Source organism: Neovison vison, chromosome 6 (genome assembly GCF_020171115.1).
Source record: "Neovison vison isolate M4711 chromosome 6, ASM_NN_V1, whole genome shotgun sequence".
Classification (NCBI taxonomy): Eukaryota; Metazoa; Chordata; class Mammalia; order Carnivora; family Mustelidae; genus Neogale; species Neogale vison.
In genome coordinates, this window is record NC_058096.1 from 191,538 (window position 1) to 212,302 (window position 20,765).

Below are 20,765 nucleotides of genomic sequence, written 5' to 3' on the forward strand. Positions count from 1 at the left end.
TATAGATATTCACATCTGTGTCCCAATGTGTTATGGATTTGATCCCAAACTGAAAATGATGGATTTTTTTTTAATTACCTTTACCTAAAAGATTGTACGTCAATTTTTTTTGACGTAATATATTCTTCCTCTTTCCATATTTCTTTTCTTAGTCCAAACTGAAGAATTCTCTCATGCTAAAAACTAAAATGACGATTTTTATAACAAGGAGCAGAAAGGTAAGTATTTTCAGATTCAGGAACTCCAATCAACCGGGTCCAGCAAACATTCAGCAAATGAAGGAAGATTATTAGAATTTACGAGAACCGATCACACAATGCGCAGGAGAGGCCAGGGACAGAAGAGGGTGCAGCCGCACCTGCCAGAGTCAGGGACCGTCCATGCACGTGGCCAGGGGTCTCGGTCGCCGGCCTCCACAGCCCCCCTCAGGGAGAACACATACCCCGCGGCCACGGGACAGTCCAGGGCTGTGGGGCCACACGTTTTGAGCCGCGGTCAGCTGCTCGTGCGACACACGCTTTCACCTCTGACCCACGGGGAAGCAGGGGCTGCAACGGCTCGGCCGGGCTGACACAGCTCTACTTCCTGCACCATCTCACCGAGAACAGGGCATCAGGAAGCAGAAATAAGGGAACAGAACATTCAGAAACAACGGTTTTTCTCCCATTGGAGATATCTGTGTTTCCAATAAGCCAAATCACTGTGACAAACAAGAAAAAACATCCGTGCGAAGGCCATGTTTCAAGCTTTCCCCTGAGGCCCTCCTTGAGGAAGCTGGCGGGTGACCACGACCACAGGACACCAGGGCCACTGCCAACAGCCTGCGTGGGCTGCACCCCAAGGCCTCTGGCCTCAAGCCCCAACCTCTCCTGCTACCCAGGGCCGTCGGCAGCGTCTCTGTGTGCGGGGAGCAGCGAGGCCACGTCCCCGAGAAGGCACCCGCTCGACAGACACGTGCAGGTCTCCTGACTCAATGGAGACAAAGTGTCGAGCATCAGGCACATGTCCCTGACGACGCGGAGAGTTGCCAGCTGACTCCGTGGCAGCCGAACGACGGGACGGCCAGACTTCCACCTGAAGCCCCGTAGCCTGCCGCTGCCTGGGGGTGTCCAGGCTCCCGGGACCCCCACCGAAACCCCCGCCGGTGACAGGGCGCAGCTGGTGCACCCAATCCACTGAGCGGAACGAACAGCAAATTGAACAGTGTCATCCCTGGGCCAGGGTGATCTCAGGCAAGTGAGAAACAGCCTGTCTGTCTCTCCCGCCACGTCTAGAAGCCTGGGGGCTGTACGGGGTCCGCGGCAGCCCTGGCGGCACCACCCAAGAACGGCCGTGAGTCTGGGGGCGGAACAGACGCACCTCCGCACACCGGCTCGGGACAGAGAACGGAGCGCTGCTGTCGTTAGCAAGTGAGATCCCAAACGATGGAAGGTTTGCGATTTTCCCTAAGATTAATGTAATTTAAAGAAGCGGATGATTTAGAAAAGATCTAACATCTTAACGGCTTAGCTTTGCCTGACCCCCCGTTTCGGGCTGAGGGGCTCTCTCGCTTGGGATGCGGAGGAAGAACAGCCAGACCAGGGTCGCAGCCCCAGCCTCCAGCCCCGCGGACGGCTCCGCAACGGAGCACACGTGGCGGAGAGCGGAGGCGGAGCCAACACAGAGGCACAGAGGCACAGAGGGCCCAGGCAGGCCCTCAGGAGCCCCCAAGTCCGCGTCTAAGGGACCGTCCACCCTACACCTGCCACCTGCACCAGCCCACACGCCCCGAGCAGGAGGGGCTGTGACATCCAGAAACCCACCCCCTCTGGGGCCCAGGGGAGGCCAGCACACCACACGGTCCGGAAGGGCCAAACCACAGAAGCATCAAGAATGACCTTTGCTACCAACAAGCCATTTCCACTGAGCTGCCCAGGTCCGACAAGCCATTTCCAGACGAAACGGAGAAGGTGGGGCTCGGTGGGCACAGAGGCACCGGGGCAGCGGGTCACTGACCTACGTGGGCGTGGGCCGTGGGGCCTGCGAGCGTGGCGGCGGGTCTCCCTCCCGGGTGAGATGAGGTGGAGGAGGCGGAGGATGAGGTGGACGAGCCCTGAACGACCCGGTCGAGCCAGGGCTCGGTGTTGGAATGGCTCTGGAGCGGAGTGGAGGTGAGTCGCGTGGGTCGCCGGAAAGAGCCCTCATCTTCCGAGGCAGATGACGTGTCTGCGGTTAAAATAACGACGACAGGCATAATGTAGGGGTGAGTCTGGGAGGAGGGCGGAGTCCCCACACCAGCTCCTGCGTCTCCCGGGCCTGCCCACGGCAAGCTGTGTTCACCCGCACCGCTGCGCCCCAGCACGGCCAAGGGGCCATCTCAAGGCTGCCCGCGGTCGAGAAGGGCCTGTGTTTGCCCGACTGGAAGAGCCAAGGAGCGCTACCTGGGAACGTGGTTTCAAGAGCCCTGCTTCCCCCACAGGACTGCCCGGGAGCACCACACGCCGGGCGCGAAGGCAACCCCGAGCCCTAAAGGGCTTCCGCACATTCCCAGGAGGGGTCGCAGCACCGCACGAGACCCCAAGCGCTGAGCGCTCAGCTGAGTGAATGCCCCACACAACCTTCGCGCACGGCCCAGCCGGCCTCCTGAGGCCGCGCAGGGTCACACGCAGCAGCCCTAACCCGCTCCAGGCGTCCCCCCGTCCACCTGCGTCCTCCTGCGAGCGCTGGCAGGGAGCGCGGACAAGAATTCCTTCCCCAGGACAACTGCCCCAGTCAGTCAGATCAGCTGGTCATTAAGGTTCTATGAGGCACCCTGGCTGCATTTTATTATTACAAAAAGGTTTTCTTTTTGAAAAGTAGGCAGTACGTCAAGTTATGTTTAGGAGAAACGATAATTCGACAGCCATATTTAGAAGATATTTTTTCAACAATATAAACTTTTTTTCTTTTGAAAGGAAGTGTGACCAAAACCACCAACTTGTCTTCTAAGTCTGGTGTGTCTGGTTTTCACTACATCATCAAACCAAAAACTCCTGTTGCCCGTTGTCGTGATTCAAAAACAAGACAGGGAGCACAGAGCGCCACACGCCACCAGCTCCGGGTGCGGCGTAGACGCAGAGCTTACGACACCTTTGCTGAGGAGCAGCTCCATGTAAATGTGCCCATTTCTAAAGGTAATGACAACAGAACAATAATAAATTTTTAAAATCCTCCAAATAGCCTTATACGCTCCTGTTTAAGGCCTGGTAACAATGTAGTAAATAGTCATTAAGAAGATGAATAATTTTAAAATTCTTAAATCAGAGAAATTTAGTATCCCAGGAAGCATTGATTTTAGGTTCCTCTCTTGACTAAAAACCATAAATGGCATCTTAGTGAAAGAATTAAATTCTTTTACTGAAGTCCTGTAGAAAGCAAGCGCTTGCTTGGTCAGAGCCCCACTGCGTCCGCCCCGGAGGCTCAGGAAGGAGCGCGGCTCATGCACAAACATCCCTGATCTCCAACGTCTCCGGATCTCCTCCACAGGGCCGAGGGGAAAGGAAGGCTCTGACATCAGGGCTGGGGAGCACCCAGGGAGCCGAGGGCGCGACGCCGGCGGGGCCGTCCGTACCTGGAGGCGTGGAGGTGTCCACGGACGAGTGCGTGAGGGCAGAGCGTCGTCTCGAGGGCATGGGCACCTTGCGCTCCTTGTATCTGGCCAAAGCTGCTTGCACCGCCTCGGTGTGAACATCTACACAGAAACAAGGTTGTGAAGACACTTTCCACGGCTCAGGAAGTAACGAAATTAAGTTTCACACTCTTATCTGTTTGCCCTGAATGAGAAAGAGACTAAGCACGGCCTGTCCTAAGGGAGGGCACGTGCTGAGACGAGCCCGGGTGTTGGGTGCAGCTGACCGACCGCCGACCTCCACCCAAGATGAACAGTACCTGCATGTTCACGATTTTAGATTTAAAATTTTTTTTTTTTAAAAAGTAAGCATGGCCTATGACATTGGCCCTAGATTTCTTTAAATGTTCTTTTGTTTGTAGATTTGGACCCATGTAAACATTTTCAGTTATAAGTCAAAACTATATTATAAAAACGAAATTCCCCAAATTAAAAATAAAAGGAAACAAATGAACGTAAATGCGTCTCTGGTTGTCGCCTCAACCATTCCAGATGACTTTCGCATACACAGACTGTCCAGCCTGTCCCTCCGGGGCAGTTACTAAGGACGAGTCAGGTTATACACTCTGGGGGCTCCTGGGTGGCTCGGTCTGTTACGCGTCTGACTCTTGATCAGCTCAGGACCCTGAGTTCAAGCCCTATGTTGGCTCCATTACTTAAGAAAAGAAATACAGGGGCGCCTGGGTGGCTCAGTGGGTGAAGCCTCTGCCTTCGGCTCAGGTCATGATCCCAGGGTCCTGGGCTCTCTGCTCAGCGGGGAGCCTGCTTCCCTCTCTCTCTCTCTGCTGCCTCTCTGCCTACTTGTGATCTCTGTCTGTCAAATAAATAAATAAATAAATAAACTTAAAAAAAAAGAAAGAAAGAAAAGAAATATAAACTCTTTCCTGCAATCACACAGTGATGCTACCGCCCCGGGAACCGAGACACTCGTGAGGAAGAACATCCAAACAGAAAGGACGTGCGATGAGCCTCTCTTCCTGGATCTGAGTGGGACGAGTCCGCGTGAACACATGCGGTATTTTGTCTTTAACTATTATGCGGCACCTCCGCCCACGAAAAATGTCTGGGAGAAGTGTCTGTCCAGGGGTGTCTCGGTGGCTCAGTTGTTAAGCATCTGCCTTCGGCTCAGGTCCTGATCCCAGGGTCCTGGGTTTGAGCCCCGCATCGGGCTCCCTGCTCAGCGGGGAGCCTCCTTCTCCCTCCCTCTGCCCCTCCCTGCTTGTGCTTTCTCTTGTGCTCTGCTCTCTCAAATAAGTAAAATCTTTTTTAAAAAAGTGTCAGCTCAGGGAGCGCCTGGGTGGCTCAGTGGGTTAAGCCTCTGCCTTCACCTCAGCTCATGATCTCAGGGTCCTGGGATCGAGCCCCGCATCGGGCTCTCTGCTCAGCGGAGAGCCCCCACCTCTGCCTGTGATTGATCTCTGTCAAATAAATAAATCTTTAAAAAACAAAAAAGTGCCAACCCAACAACAACGAGTAACCCTGGCACCCAGAATGTGGCCTTCAAATTCCATCCTCACTGGAGGACGCCAAGGGAGGCGGAGTCTAGGGCTGGGGCAAGAAATGCACCGAGGAGCTGAGCGTCTCGTCACGACCGCCAGTGAGGACCTGGTCCAGCAGCTCAGGACTGTGGAGCTGACTGGGAGAGGCTCCCAAAGGCTAGGGTTGGAACGGTTTGAACCCCGACAAGGACAGATGCCAGAACGGACCGCACACAAAACGCAGCGGTGCCTGGGTAGCTCTGCTGGTGAAGCATCTGATCCTTCATTTCGGCTCCGGCCATGGTCTCAGGGTCGTGGCATCGAGCCCCACAGCAGACTCTGTGCTCACTGGGGCATCTGTTTCGGATTCTCTTTCCCTCTCCTTTGTCCCTTACCCTGCCCTACTCTCCTTCCCCCTCTCTCAAATTAATAAGTAAATCTTAAAAAACAAAAAAAAAGATGTCAAATCCATATACACACAGACAAAAGAACAGAAGGGAAGAAAGAGAGGCAGCAAAATCAACCAGTGGCCATCGGAGGACGCTAGTGACCTGACTCATCATTCTAAAAAGGAGCAAATAAATGGAAAGAACGGAGCACACCCAGGTGGCAAGCACGGAGGAGTCGGTCTTCCTAGAAGGATGCCAGCCTTTGAAGGAAGAAGGATGACAGAGGCAGCTCCTCTACTCTGCCACCCTCACGCGTGACCGGATCTAGGCACTGGGTACCGCGTTCCCAGGCGGGCAGTCCTCCCCGTGCAGGAACGCAGCGCCGTTCTCGTCTCAGGGACCACCGAGCACCTAACCCGACCCCCGTGGGCCTCGGACGGGTGTAAGTCAGGAAGGACTGAAAACACTATCACACAGTTGTGATGTGTAGATCTTACTTGGATCCTGGGTCCAGACAAACTGTCTGGGCCACGGGGCGGCCACGGGGCACTGGCTGGCTCAGCCGGTACAGCCCAGCCCCCGATCTTGGAGTAGGCGTTTGAACCCCACGTGGGGCACAGAGCTTACTTAAAAAAATTTTTTGAAATAAAAATCAAAAATTAAAAACCACATTGGGCCACCTGGGTGGCTCAGTGGGTTAAGCCGCTGCCTTCAGCTCAGGTCATGATCTCAGGGTCCTGGGATCGAGTCCCGCATCGGGCTCTCTGCTCCGCGGGGAGCCTGCTTCCTCCTCTCTCTCTGCCTGCCTCTCTGCCTGCTTGTGATCTCTGTCTGTCAAATAAATAAATAAAAATCTTTTAAAAAAAAATTAAAAACCACATGAACATTTGAATATTTAATATTAAGGAATTATTGCTAATTATTTTGTGATGATGGTTTTATCTTTTAGAGATACAAGGACATGATCCTTTTCAGAAATGGACACCAAGCATATTGTGACATCTAAATGAAATAACGCGATCGCGGAGATTCCTTCAGAATCATGTGGGAAGGGAGGGCCCGGGTGGAAAGTGGATAAATGGGTCCAGACTGACATGACATGACTCAAGAGGGTTACTACACGAGGAAGCCCGTTCCTATACATGTTTCCATTTTTCTCCAACAAAGTGTTTTTAAAACACTTAAAATCCTTACAGTGAAATGGCCCACAGGGTTCTAATCAGGAAAGATGAAAAATTTGCACGTAGATGTACTAAAATAAAGTTTACAAACATCAAAGACAACAAGGCAATTCCATAACTTCCAGAGAGAAAGACTGACTCACCTAGGAAGGATCAGGGGACAGACTCACATTAGGGAAGAGAAACTGCCAGCGGCAACCACATCCTGCTGAAGAAAGAAGTGCCGAACCCAGAATTTCATATTCGGCCAAGTTCTCATTGAAACGCAAGCGTCTAACAAAACTACCTGCAGACACAGAAGGGGTTTGAGAGGAACCCCTGCCGCGACAGGGCAGTGACCGTGAGCACCCCTGGAGCCCCGCCGCGGTCTTAGAAGCGAGCGCCACCACAAACGCAGGTGCCACGACACGGAGCTGGAAGTCGACCCAGTGTCAGCGAAACAGGGGTCCAAGCCGACAAATCCAGGAAGCTCAGAAATCCAAGAAGCCGAAAACCACACACACCAAGGCACATGTCCTGGGCGGAAGACGCTGCTGTGATTTCTCCCACATCCCAGATCACCGCACCCCGCACCAACACAGGCTAAAGCCCGCCGTGAGCAAGACGAAAGCTAAAGCGCTCATGTTACACGCGGGACCCCGGGAGCCTGGTGCGTGGACATCGGCTGGGCTCCAAGTCAGGACGGGCCCTTCTGTGAGGCTGGCCTCACGTCTCCTCCTACCCCCTGCCGCTCCGGACAGGGCCGGCCCCCCGGGAACGGAATCCCCGAGGGGAGGCAGACACGCAGCCCGGGCTCCTTGAGGGCGTAAAGACAGAAGAACGTGGAAATGCCGCGCTCCAGACAGCACGTAGGTGAACAAACGTTCAACCTCAGACCCCGGCACAGGCCCTAGAAACACGGCCCTTCCGGGGACGGTCAGCGGAAGTCTCCGCTCTGGAGAGGACGCCCCGCCCGGGCCTGTCAGTGGGGACCCACCCTGGGTGTCTCCACGGGGCTCCCCGCTGAGAAAGCTGGGTGTCGTCCGCACCCGACCTGCGGGAACTCCGTCCTACTCTCCTTTACTGCTGACTGTTGTCCTCATCTGAGCCCGGATTTCTCTGTTCTTCTATTTCCACTAGGTGTCTGCTTTGTATCAGTAAAATGTTTTCCCCTTGAGACTGAAAGTACAGCTGCTGTGAGGAGAACAGGACATTGTATTCGCTCCAAACCAGCGATAGAGAGGAAAACCTTCGAAGTCCCAGGGGAAAAAAAGTCACGTCTAGACAAGGGAACCACACTAAGGAAGAAGACAACGAAACTCCTAGAAGAGCACTACTGATGTCCACGATGGTACTAAGCTATAATCCCTGAAACCTGCTCTTGCCACAGACGAGCACCAACAGGACAGGCAGAGTCCAGAAACCACGTCGCGCACACCCGTGCAGGTGCTCCCAGGTCTAGGAGCAAAGGTGGTGCATTCTCCACAAGCGATGGGGGCAACTGGGCATCTGTATGCAAAAAATGAGCTTTGATTCATACCTTGAACTAATACGACACCAAATGGATCACAGACTTAAAGCTAAAATATAAAACTATAAAACATCTAGAAGAAAACAGAGGTAACAATCTTCGTGACCTTAGGCAGGCCAGATTTTTCAGATACAAGAACAAAAGCACTATCTGCTAAAAAACACAAGAACGAAAACAAAAACCCAGCTAAGATGAACTTCATTAAAATTAAAAATTTCTAGGGGCATCTGCGTGGCTCAGTCAGTTAAGCGTCTCACTTCTGCTTCTGGCTTCGGGGGGAGGTGATCTTGGGTCATGGGGTCAGCTCCGCACAGGGCTCTGTGTTCAGCACAAGAGTCTGCTTCCCCCAATCCTCTGCTCCTCCCCCCGCTGCTGCTACTAGCTCTCTCCCCCTAAATAAAGAAACAAATAACTTCTTTTTAAAAATAAATAAAATTTAAAACTTCTGCTCTTCAAAAGCCACTTTAAGAGAATGCAAAGAACCAGCTGGGGTGCCTGGGTGACTCAGTGGGTTAAAGCCTCTGCCTTCGGCTCAGGTCATGATCTCAGGGTCCTGGGATCGAGCCCCACATCGGGCTCTCTGCTCAGCGGGGAGCCTGCTTCCTCCTCTCTCTGCCTGCCTCTCTGCCTACTTGTGATCTCTCTCTGTCGAATAAATAAATAAAATTTTATTAAAAAAATGCAGTGCAGAGTAGCAGCAATCTCCTTAGAAGGAAATCTCCAAAATTAGAAAAAAACAGTAAAACACCTACAGTAGGAAAGCTGCTCCGTAACACACAGAAACTACCCATCCCAGTCCCACAGCTGGAGGCAGGAAAATGGACAAAAAAGTTTAAAGAAATCATACTAATTGCAGGGGAAGGACGACCTCTCTAGGGGTTTTTGTAAGCATCCCCTGGGGAGAGACCACCAACCCTACTGGTTACATTAAGGAAGACTGTGGTTGTGTGAAAGTTGGGTTTTTTTCTCTTGAGAAGTCTCGGGCTGTGGTAAGTTATTCCGTGAGACCAGTCTCTTCACAGCCATTTACAGCCAAGGCCACGGGGGCGACTGCCCACGTCGGGTCCTACCTGACCGGAAGCGCTCGTCCCGGGAGCTGGGGGGCCTTGGCTTCCGCTGTTTGGACACGGCAGCTGTGGTCTGGGTGGGAGCAGGGACCCTGTTCTCTGCTTGGAGGGAGGGATCTGCTCCTGCAACACAATTTTGTAGGAACATCTTGTGTAAACAGTTTGCTTTTCCAATGATGGAAAAATCCACTTAAAACACCCCACGTTGTCCTGTGTTGTTACAGCACACACTGTACCGACGTAACAATCCGGCACAAGCATCCAGCAGTGGTCCCTAAGCCCAGAAGACCCCTGACTGGAGGCTGGGGTCAGAGCCGTGAATACCCACTTCTCGCTCGCTCTCCTGGAAGTGCCGGCCTGCGCTGCCTCACTGTCCAGCATCCACAGGAAGGGTGACCAGCAACAGTGTCCCCGAGCCCAGCCGCCCAGCACATGGGGACACCTGGGGCAGACTCTCTTGGGAAGGCCCTGCAAAAGCGTACTTCTGCATCGTAAATGTTCCCTGAATCTGAAACGCCTTGTGCCACTTTCCCTGGCACTGTCCACGACATCAGTGACTCTCCAGTGCAGTCACTGGGGAGAACCGGCCGCCCTTAGACATAGGCAGAAACACGGGCAGTGGTGAGTCAGGGGTGCCTGTGACCGCGAGAGCCTGAGGCACAGGGTACAGAGGCCTCAGGTGCTGACACACGTAGCTGGGGGTGCCCGCTTGCTGTGTCTCCAAACCCGACACCCGCACAGCCTGCACTGCACAGCCCCTGACCACACAGGCCCGGAGGACGGTGTGGTGAGGAAAGGGACGGGACCCAAGCAGGCAGGCTCATGAAACAGAATCCATGGTGTTGTCTGAGCTCTAATCTGCTGACCTTCGAGAGCAGCACAGGGCGAGCCTCCCATCGTGCTCATCGTGATCAAGTTCTACTCGAGTCTCTGGCTCAAGACGTCTCGTAAAGGCGGCTGCAGGCATTCCAGCCCCGTGGGTCCCACCAGCCCTCACCCCTCCTGAGAAGGGGCCGTCTATCCCTGCCTCCGACCTGTGCTGGACAGTGCGGCAGAGACCACCTGGTGTGACCTGGAGACAACGCACCAAGAGGACACGCGACAGGACAGCGGGGCCCACAGCGGCTGGCTCTGTGCAGGGGGCGAGCGGCCCTCGGAGCCCCGCTGGGCTGCAGGTGTGTGAAGAACACAGGTCATCACGGGTGCTGAGGACCGCATCTCGGGGCACTCGGTTACACAGAGCTAGAAGACGGGGTGCTCCTTCCGGAAGTCCGTGTTAGCGCTCCGAATCCGAGCGTGTACACACGCGCACACCGCGATCCTGGGCGCACTGTGACTCGTGACCTGACGAATGACTCCGAAGGTCGTGACGGAGAATCCATCAACCCGTTACGGACACACGCCTGTGGACCCTTACGTTCGCTCCCCAAATACAGGTGCATTCATCCTTCGAGAGGCTCGTGGGTTCCACAGGAATATGCGCCCAATGTGGAACGGTCACATGAGGGAGCAGGTGCTTTTTCATTTTTACAGGTCCCAGGAGAGGACTTTCCGAAGGGCTACAGCAACACGCGTGCCCACGAGCAGAGCAGGAAAGGGCATTTCCCCTCAGCCTCGTCAGCACTGGGTGTTTAGAAGGATTTTTAGAATTTTGCCAATCTGATAGGAGGAAATGGTTCACATTTCCGTACCCACTTGTGGGGAGGAACATCTTCATTTCCTCTTCTTTGAATTTCTATTCAGTTCATCGAGCTAATGAGTTCCCAAGACAGAGCCGCAGGAACCCGGCCCTCACACAAGGCCCCCCCTCAGCGCTCTCCTGTGCTCTCCGACACCATCGCCGGGCGCGTCTCCCCCGCCTGGGCTACGGAGGCCCCAGTGTGTGTCACTTAGTCTGACAGCTGCCGGTGACGTCTGTCCCGTGCTTTTCACGACACGCCCACACTTTCCTTCAATTCCCATTTTACTCAGAGACTCCTGTTTGGGATGAATGAATGTCAGAACGTATTCTTTCTATTGCCGACTTACTGTAAGCTACATCACCCCGACACAGGCAGTAGAAACCACGTGTCCCGTTTTTAAATCGTTACACGGGAAAAAACCCAATGGGACTTCGGCAGTGGTAAGGGGAGACTCAAGCACCTCCGGGCCCCCTGCGCCCCCGCCTCCCTCCGCGAGCACACGGCACGCTGACCTCCGGGAAAACCGCGGCCCTGTCTCTCTTCCCAGCTACGGAAGAGTTCCTGAGCAGAGCAGGTCGGCTTTCCTCAGCTCCCCTGTGAGTGCTTTCGCTCCCCGTCACGATTCTGAGAGCCGTCTCTGCCGACGCGTGTGGGTCTTCAAGCTCTCCCAACGGGCTCCGCTGGGGGACGTCTGCGCTCCCGGCGCCGCAGGGGCCCAACGTACGTTGCTGCGCAGAGAGAGGACAAGTACGAGCGCCCCAGGGGTCGTCCAGAGCGCCTGGGCGGCTGGCCACCAATGCCCCCTCAGCTTTGCCAGCTGTCCCCCCCTCGGCTAGAGTCCCCTCCAACAAGCCGTGCAGGCTCTCACCCACATTCCTCTGGTTCCCGCTGAGGCTAACCCTCCTTCTTTGCTGCCGGCTGGGAGGCCTGCCCCTCGGGACACAGCGGTGCAAGGCTCAGCCCAGCTTCCTCCTGAGCTTTGTCAAAAGTATGTTGGGGGACTTTCCGGCTATTTAAGGTTAAACGGATTCCAATGAAATCAAAAATCCAGTGTCCAGTTACTCCAGCCGCGTTCAAGTGCTCGGCAGCCAGCGGTCACCGAACATTTCCATTATCGCCAAAGGTAATAAACAGGACAGGGCTGCCTTGTATGTTCCGCACACCAGTTCTTTTTCGATTCCGTTACAATTCTCTTCTCACTGTGTGACGTGCCCTTACCCTCCTCACGGTGACTGTGGGAACCATGACATTGATCATTCCACCACAGCCGCCAGCCCTCCCTCAGGCCCCTCTCAGCCCCTCCAGAGACCTGTGATGTCCCGCCCATTTCGCCACGTCGAGCAACAGTGACCATCTTCCTCCATGACCCTCTAAGGGGCTGTAGCTTTCGCCTTTTCTACTGGCCCTTCTATGCCGGACACTGATTGCTGTGTCCAGCCTATGAGGACAGGGAGCTGTGGCGGCCCCGCGCCCTGTAACGCTGCCCCCCACAGGCCACGGCCGCACGCACACACGTGTGAGTCTGTGTCTGGGCTCCTGGTCCCGCTCCTGCTCCGCTGCCTGCCCGCGTTCCAGACCAGGTCGTCTTCACCACAGCGGCGCGATCGCGATCCTTCTTATCCCGCTGGGGCCAACCTTCCCACCTCATTCCTCCTTTTGGAGCACACTTTGGATCCCTTGGCCCTTTAAACTTATGTGAATTTTAGAATTAGCTTGTTAAAATCCACCGAAAAAAAAACCAAAAAACCTGTTGAAATGACAAGTGTGTTAGCTCTGCAGATCAGTTTAAGGTAGGAAGAACCGACACCATTACGGCATCTGTTCTGAACCTAAGTAACGGAACGTTCCTTACTATGATCACAGGAGTCATGTTCTATCATCGTAAAAATATAATAAATCCTACTTGAAATGAGACCCAGACTGTAAACTATAGCCTGTGGGCGGTGTTACTATTAGATACGCTGCCCCGTCCTCCTCGATAAACTATGAAACAGACCAGTGTGACACTCTCGAATCCATACTGAGGTCAAGTTCAGTGAGAAAACGGACTGTTAGAAAACGGGTGAGCGAGCGGACCTTACCTTGAAGAAGCGGGATGTAGCGTGCAAGCAGCTTTGCCCGTTTCTTCTCATAGCCTTTCTGAGTGATGTCACCTAAAACGACAGCAGAAAAGATGATTATTTTTCCTCCCAAGTGCCAACGTTCTGGAATGAAAAGATAGTTCCTAACGGAGGAACCGAAAGCACCGACACCCCTGAGGCACCCGCACGACGGAAGCACGGACGCCTTCGGCCCAGACAGCGCTGCCAGAACGTCGCCAGGTGAAAGCAGGCGGCACAGGTGAAAGCAGGCGGCACACCGAGTCACTCCGCCTCTAGGACATCCTGGAAGGGACAAAACCGTCGGGCAGAGCGGATGGTGGCTGCCAAGAGATGGGGTGAGGGAAGGGCTGACTCCAACAGGGAAGGAGGGTCGCCGGCCGCAAGGAGCCGTGCTGCTCGGGGTGCTGGCTCTGGTGCACGCGCCCCTCGACACCCAAGACCTGCGCACCAGGAAGGGCGCGTCCTACTGTGCGTCAATCCTACTTTGGCTTTTAAAAATTGTGATCATCGTCCCCTAAGAGCCTGCCAGAAATGCAGGGTCTAAAAAAAATTCAATAAAAATTTTAAAAATAAACATTTTCGAAGTGAAAAACAAAGAAAGAGAAGCTCTCGAGGCCACAACCGAGCGCAGCCGGCCTCCGCCGAGACCCCGCAGGGAGCCCCGTGCGGCCCGAGCACTCGCGCGCGGGGTGAGGCCGGGCCGGAGCGCGAACAGGCCCGCCGCGCGGACGCGGGGTCACACGGAGGAGCAGCGGGTGACTCCGGGCGGAGCGGCGAGACGGGAGTGAGTCTTCACCGAAACACGCCTCGGGCTCCGCGCGCAGCTGCTTCCGAGCGGGAACTTGGCGCGCGCCACGGGAATCCGTCCTGTCTCGGGGACCTTCCGGAGACCAGAAGGACGAACGACCATTTCCTCGGTACCCGCTTGGGCAAACCGTCGTCAACAGACAGCTCTCGCTGCTCTGAAGCTCTCCGCCCGCCCGCACGAGCCCAGCGCCGGGCCGCCGTCCCCGGGGCCTCACCACGCACGGCCTGTCCACGCTCCTGACTGCAGGGTCTGCCGTGCCCACGGTCTCCCAGCCAAGTGAGGACTCGCCGGAAGTCTCTGGGGAGACACTCCCACAGCGCCCCACGAAAGAAGTCTGAGGTCAGGGAGCTCCAGGTCCTGCCCTCCCAACAGGCAGGCGGCTGCTCTGGTCCAGGCTCCCGGGGGTCTGCCCTGCGTTAACCAGGGCCCCTCCCGCCGCCCTCCCAGCCCGGCCGCTCCTGCGGCTCTCACCTACCCTGCACTCTGCTTCCCACTCCGATCCCTCCGATTCCACAGCACACCAGTCTTTTATTGTGTTGCTTTTTCTTTTTTTCAGATTTTATTTATTTATTTGGCAGAGATCACAGGTAGGCAGAGAGGCAGGCAGAGAGAGAGGGGGAAGCAGGCTTCCCACTGAGCAGAGAGCCCGATGCGGGGATCCATCCCAGGACCCTGAGATCATGACCTGAGCCAAAGGCAGAGGCTTTAACCCACTGAGGCCCCCAGGCACCTGGTCTTTTAATCTGAATTTGTTCTGCAGAATGTACGGCGCTTTGTGTGCATGTATCTGTGCCTGACCTGCATGGCAGGGTACTGCGCATCCCACTCTGATTTCTTCTGCTAAGCCTCCACTGGGGCAGGGGGTACACCGACCGGCTGCTACCGGCCCGGGGCCTTGGGGCGCACTGTCCTTGCCCTGCCCACTCACTGCACCAGACACCCCAACCTGGGCCACCATAGGGTTATGGAATATAGCTTCTAAGGGTTTAACTTGTGAACAACTTTAAAGCACATGTATTTCTTAAAGCTAACAAATTACGCTTCTTCTGAAATATATGAAAATATATAATTGAGACAAATTGAAATGAAAACTAAATGTTGTTACACAACACAAGAACTGATAAACCCCTATTTCAAAGCAGAGCACTGATTTTCCGGGATCCGGGATACATAAAAATAGGTATTCATTTCCTAGAAACGGACCCTTGCTTGGTTCGCATTTCAAACGAGCATTTCCATGCAAAGGTGCCAGGGAATGTTCAGAAATGAAACGTTAACTCCCTGCTTCACGCCTCTGATATCGCAAAAGCGGTCTCGTGTCTTCTCACTGAACCGGCTGAACGTAGCCCAGAGACACGCTTCCATGCGTAACCAGTTACCGTGCTTCCCATCTCCCGCTCAGACACAACCCAACGCGCCACCCAATGCAAACTTCTCCCCACGCAGAGCGCAGGCGGAATTCCAAGAGAATGCAGACACAAAACGAGTAAGCTAGTAGAAAAGGGACTCAAATCCAGATTTTCTGAACCCAAGTTCGGTAAACAGCCAAGAGGCAAACAGCAGAGGCACACAAACTTGGAGTTGCCCTGACCCGACCACTGACCACCGAGGGAATCGCCATTCCCTCCGTCAGGACAAAGCTCGCCCCTGGCTGAGCACCCTGAGGGGGCTGGGAAGATGCCAGGGCCCCTCCTTCTCCGGTGGTCTGGGAGCTGCTGGCTGCTCCGACCAGCCCTCCGGGTAGGGCGATGCTCTGTGGCTCCGGCTGACCTCCAGCGCCGCTGACCAAACTCATTTAGGGCTACAAATGCAAAATCGCAACAGTTATCTCCAAGTCCCAACCAGACACGGGGTTCCTATTCTCAAAGCATTCGGTGACTCCTGAAGGCCACAGCACCGAGGACAGGCAGAGCACATTATATGTAACAGCAAACAATGAGAGACAACCTCCCACTGTTTCCTCATCAAAAAAAGAAAAAAAAGGAAGAAAACGTGCTGTTCACACATCATTACTAGAGAATACTGTTGATACGCTGTTGTTACTCGTAAAAGTAACAGCTTTTATTACTTCTGTCGTTACTCCTTACAAAATACCCTGGTATTTGGAAGGTAGGGGATGAGTATCACTTACACAGATTCATGATCCACTACTGGATAAAAGCAGCAAGTTGAAAACTACAGAGAATGATTTAAAAAAAAAACTATAAAGAATGATTTAATTTTGGGAACAACAAATAAATAGAAGTACGCATGCGTGTAAGTGTGTACATTCTGTGTGTGCAAGAAATGCCTGGAAGGGAGCCCAATGAATTATCAGTAGTGATTTGTTTATTTAGCTTGAGGTGGGTGTAACAAATATTTTCCCTTCATACACTTCCAAATTCTTTACATTTTTAGCACAATAACTGTAATTAGGAATATGTGGAAAATCGTTTGATAATGTACTCTGGTTATGTAAGATGTCATTGAAAGAGACTGAATGAATTCCATGTACTATTTCTGCAACTTAAGAGACAAAAATTATTTCAAAATAAAATGTTAAAAATACATGGAAGAGACTATATAAAGTTGGTGTTATTTCTTTTTTAAGTGATAAAATCTGTCAGTGAAACCATCTGGGTGTGCAGATTTATTTTCCAGAAAGTTGGGACTTTTTTCCACTCTGCCTTTTAATTTATTTAATTAAAGCTTTATATATATGTATTTTAGAGTAGTTTCAGGTTCACAGCACAATTGAGGGCAAGGTACAGAGAATTCCCATATACCCTCTACCCTAACACATGCACGGCCTCCCCCATTATGAACACCCTCCCCTAGACCGGTGGTGAACTGCATGGGTTCACAGCATTTACCCAAAGTCTACAGTCTGGTTAGGGCTCACTCTTGGTGTGGTACATTCTGTGAGTTTGGACAAATGTATGAAAACATACCCCTCATTATGATATCACACAGGGTATCTTCGTTGCTCTGAAAGTCCTCTGTGCTCTGCCTCTTCATCCTTCCCTCACCCCTCAATCCCTGGCAGCCACTGATATTTCTTCTGTCTCCATAGTTTCCAAGAATGTCATGGAGCTGTAATCACACGATAACCTTTCCCGACTGACTTCACTTAATGCATTTCCGTTTCTTCCATGTCTTTCCTGGCTTGACAGCTCGCTTCTGTGCAGTGTTAGAGAACATTCCATTGACTGGATGGACCAGTTTACTTATCTACTCACCTACATCCTGGTTGCTTCCAAATTTTCTGTAAGCAACTGTGTGTCGGGCTTTTGTGCACACAGTTGAGTTTCCCCAACTCCTTTGGGGAAATACCAAAGAATGTGATCACTGGGTCAGATGGGAAGAGCAGGTTTCGTCTTGGGAAAAACCACCTAACTGCCTTCCAAGATGGCTGCACCACCTTCTTCCCCAGCAGCCGTGACCAAGACCGAGCGCTCCTGGGGCTCCCGTCCTCGCCAGCACTCGCCGCTGTCCTGTTCTGGATTGTGGCCACTCTTGTAGGTGTGCAGCAGTGTCAGGATCATTTTTATTTTCATTTCCCTGATGACCTGTGATGTGGAGCGTCTTTCCTATGCTGATTTGTCATCTGTATGTCTGCTCTGGTGAGGCGTCTGTTAAGGTCCTCGGGCCATTTTTCCACCAGGTTGTTTCCTTACTGTTGAGTTTTAAGAGTTCTTTGTATATTTTGGGTAATGGTCTTTTATCAGACGTGGTTTTTTGTAAATATTTCCCCTGGTAAATGGCTTGTCTTCTCTTACTCTTAACATTGTCTTTTGCGGAGCAGAAGTTTTTAGTTTTAATAGAGTGTTTCTTATCAATTATTTATGTCATGGATAGTGGCTTTGGTGCTGTATCTAAAAGTTATCACCACACATAAGGTCACCTAGGTTTTCTAAGTTATCTTCTATTGATCGTCCAGTTTTAGAGTTCTACATTTTTACTTTAGGGATGAGATCCATTTTGAGTTAACTTTTTGGTAGGGGTCCATACCTAGGTTCATTTGTTTGCACGTGGACGTCCAGTTGTTCCAGCACCATTTGTTGGAAAGACCATCTTTTTTCTCCTGCTCTTCTGTCAAAGATTAATTGGCTAGATTTATGTGGGTCTATTTCTGGCTTCTCTGTTCGGCTCCATTGATCTATCTGTTCTGCTATCTTGATTACTACAGCTTTATTGTAAGTCCTGAAAGCAGAGTGTCTGTCTTCTAACTCTGTTCATTTCCTTCACAATTGTTTTGCTATTCTGGGCCTTTTGCCTATCCCTATAAACTTCAGTACCAGTTTGTCAATATGCACAAAATATCTTGCTGATATTTTGATTGGGACTGTGTTGCATCTGTGGATCAACCTGGGAAGAACTGACATCTTGACAATATTGTCTCCCTATCCATGAACATAGAATACCTCTCCACTTACTTAGTTCTTTGATTTCTTTCATCAGTATTTTGTAGCTTCCCTCACAGAGATCTACAACATATTTTGTTTGATTTATACCTAAGTATTTAATTTGGGGGGTGCTAATATAAATGGTATTGTGTTTTTAATTTCAAGTTCCACTTGTACAGTGCCAAGTGATTGATTTTTGCATATTAACCTTGAGTCAGGCAACCTTGCTATAACCGTGTATTAGTTTTGGTGAGGAGAAGGAGGGCTTGTTAATTCTTTTGGATTTTCTACATAGACAACCATGCTATGTATAAACAAAGAGTTTTAGTTCTTCCTTCCCAATCTATATGCCTTTTATTTCCTTTTCTTATCTTTTAGTACTAGCTAGAATTTCCACTACAACGTTGACAATGAATGGTGAGAGGGGTCATCCGTGCCTTATATCTCTTCTTATAGGGAAAGCTTTACGTTCCTCCCCATTAAGCATGATGTTAGTTGTGAGTTTTTCTTTTCTTTTTGAGATTTTATTTATTTATTTGACAGAGAGACACAGCGAGAGCGGGAACACAAGCAGGGAGAGTGGGTGAGGGAGAAGCAGGCTTCCTGCCAAGCAAGGAGACTGATGTGGGGCTCGATCCCAGGAAGCTGGGATCATGACCTGAATCAAAGGCAGATGCTTAACTGGCTAAGTCACCTAGGCACCCCCCTCTCTTTTTTTCTTAATTAGCCTGACTAAAGATCTATCGATTTTATTGACTTTCAAAGAACCAGATTTTCTACTGATTCCTGATTTCAGTTTCATTGATTTCTGCTCTAATTCTTATTATTTCTTTTATTCTACTTACTTTTTATTTAATTTGCTCTTGCTTTTGTAATTTCCCAGGGAAGAATCTTGGGTTATTGATCTTTTAAACGGAAATATAATTTACAGGTAACGTTATATTAGCTTCAGGTATGCAACATGATCTGATATTTGTACATACTGTGAAATGAGCACAATTAAATACAGTCAGCCCTCATCACACAGCTACTTTTTTTTTCCTTGTGATGAGAACTTTTAAGATCTACTCTCCCAGCAACTTTCAAATACCACGAGTCTGTCCTCTGTATCTCCGAGCTCTGTTTTGTTTTGTTAGATTCCACATATAAGTGAGATCACATGGTATTTGGCTTTCTCTGCATAACTTACTTCACTTAGCATAATGCCCTCAATGTCCACCCAGTTACTGACTTGTGATCTTTCTTCTTAATGCTATAAGTTTCCCTTTAAGTATTGCTTTTGCTGCATCCCACAAATTTAGGTAAGTTGTGTTTTTATTTTCATTTAGTTCAAAATATTTCAGAATTTCTCTTTGGACCCATGTTATTTAGAAGTATGCTGTTTAATCTCTACATATTTTGATTTCTCTGCTATTGATTTTTAGTTCAATTCCGTTGTGGTCTGAGAGCAGACACTGTATTATTTCTATTCTTTTAAATTCATGAAGATGTGTTTTATGGCCCAGAATGTAGTCTCTCCTGGTGAATGCTTCATGCGGACTTGAGAAGAATGTATAATCTTCTGTTGTTGGACAAAATAGTCTGCAGATACCCATTACACACAGTGGCTAGATGATGCTGTTGAATTCAGCTGTGTCCTCACTGATGTTCTGCCTGCTGGGTCCTTTTCTGAGAGAGGGTATCGAAGTCTCCAACTATGATAGTGGATTCACCTGTTTTTCTTTGCAATTCTACTTGGTTTTGCTTCATATAGTTTGATGTCCCACTGGTAGGACGTGCACATTAAAGACGCACCCGAGTCCATCCACCTGCCAGGAGCCAAAGTAAACCCTTTACGGAGAAACACAGAAACATCTAGAGTAACAAATCTTTGCTACACCTACGCCGTCCGGCCTATAGGCAAAAGGAAGCTGTGACCTCAACCCACGGAGACTAAGAGAGAACAGGGAGGTACAGACCGGGTGTCCACATAATGGGACTTTAAAATAACCCTGATCAACATGTTCAAGGAATTAAAAAGCAGTACTGTGATTTTAAAAAAACAGAAAAGTAAATTCTAACCCTGAAAAATACTATAGTTCAAATCCAGGAATAAATTTAATGAAAGACGTATATACATGACCTCTAAAGAAACTGGAAACGCAGGCCGCCTGGGGGCTCGGCTGGCAACGCGTCTGACTCGGCTCCGGTCCCCGTCCCAGGGTGGTGGGATCGAGCCCCACGTGGGCTCCACTCGCTCCGCGGGGAGGCTGTTGCTCCCCCTCGCTCTGCCCACTCCTGCTCACTTTCTCTCTGTCTCAGAAGTACATCAACTAAAAGCACTAGGGTAAGGGTGAAAAGACCTAAAGAATGAAGAGATCCAGCACGTTCATGGACCTGCCCGCTCAATACCGTAACGATGCCACTGCTGTCCGGCCGGACCTTCAGAGCCCGAGGAACTCGGATCAGAACTCCTGCAGGTTTGTGCGTGTGTAGAAATAGGCAAGCTGATGCGAAAATGTACGTGGAAAAGTGCAA

At 51.2% G+C, this 20,765-nt stretch overlaps 1 protein-coding gene across 5 annotated transcripts in view; it reads right to left on the reverse strand.

Moving 5' to 3' along the window:
* Positions 1–20,765, reverse strand: part of DIP2A (disco interacting protein 2 homolog A) — a 93,179-nt gene that overhangs the window by 58,229 nt on the left and 14,185 nt on the right. For all 5 annotated transcript variants that reach the window (XM_044250743.1, XM_044250742.1, XM_044250741.1 and 2 more), the window contains exons 2-5: positions 13,035–13,106; positions 9,275–9,394; positions 3,590–3,709; positions 1,996–2,205 (exon numbers count right to left, since the gene is read on the reverse strand). In XM_044250743.1, the coding sequence (XP_044106678.1) occupies positions 1,996–2,205; positions 3,590–3,709; positions 9,275–9,394; positions 13,035–13,106 (522 nt within the window). The remainder of the gene's footprint in view (positions 1–1,995; positions 2,206–3,589; positions 3,710–9,274; positions 9,395–13,034; positions 13,107–20,765) is intronic.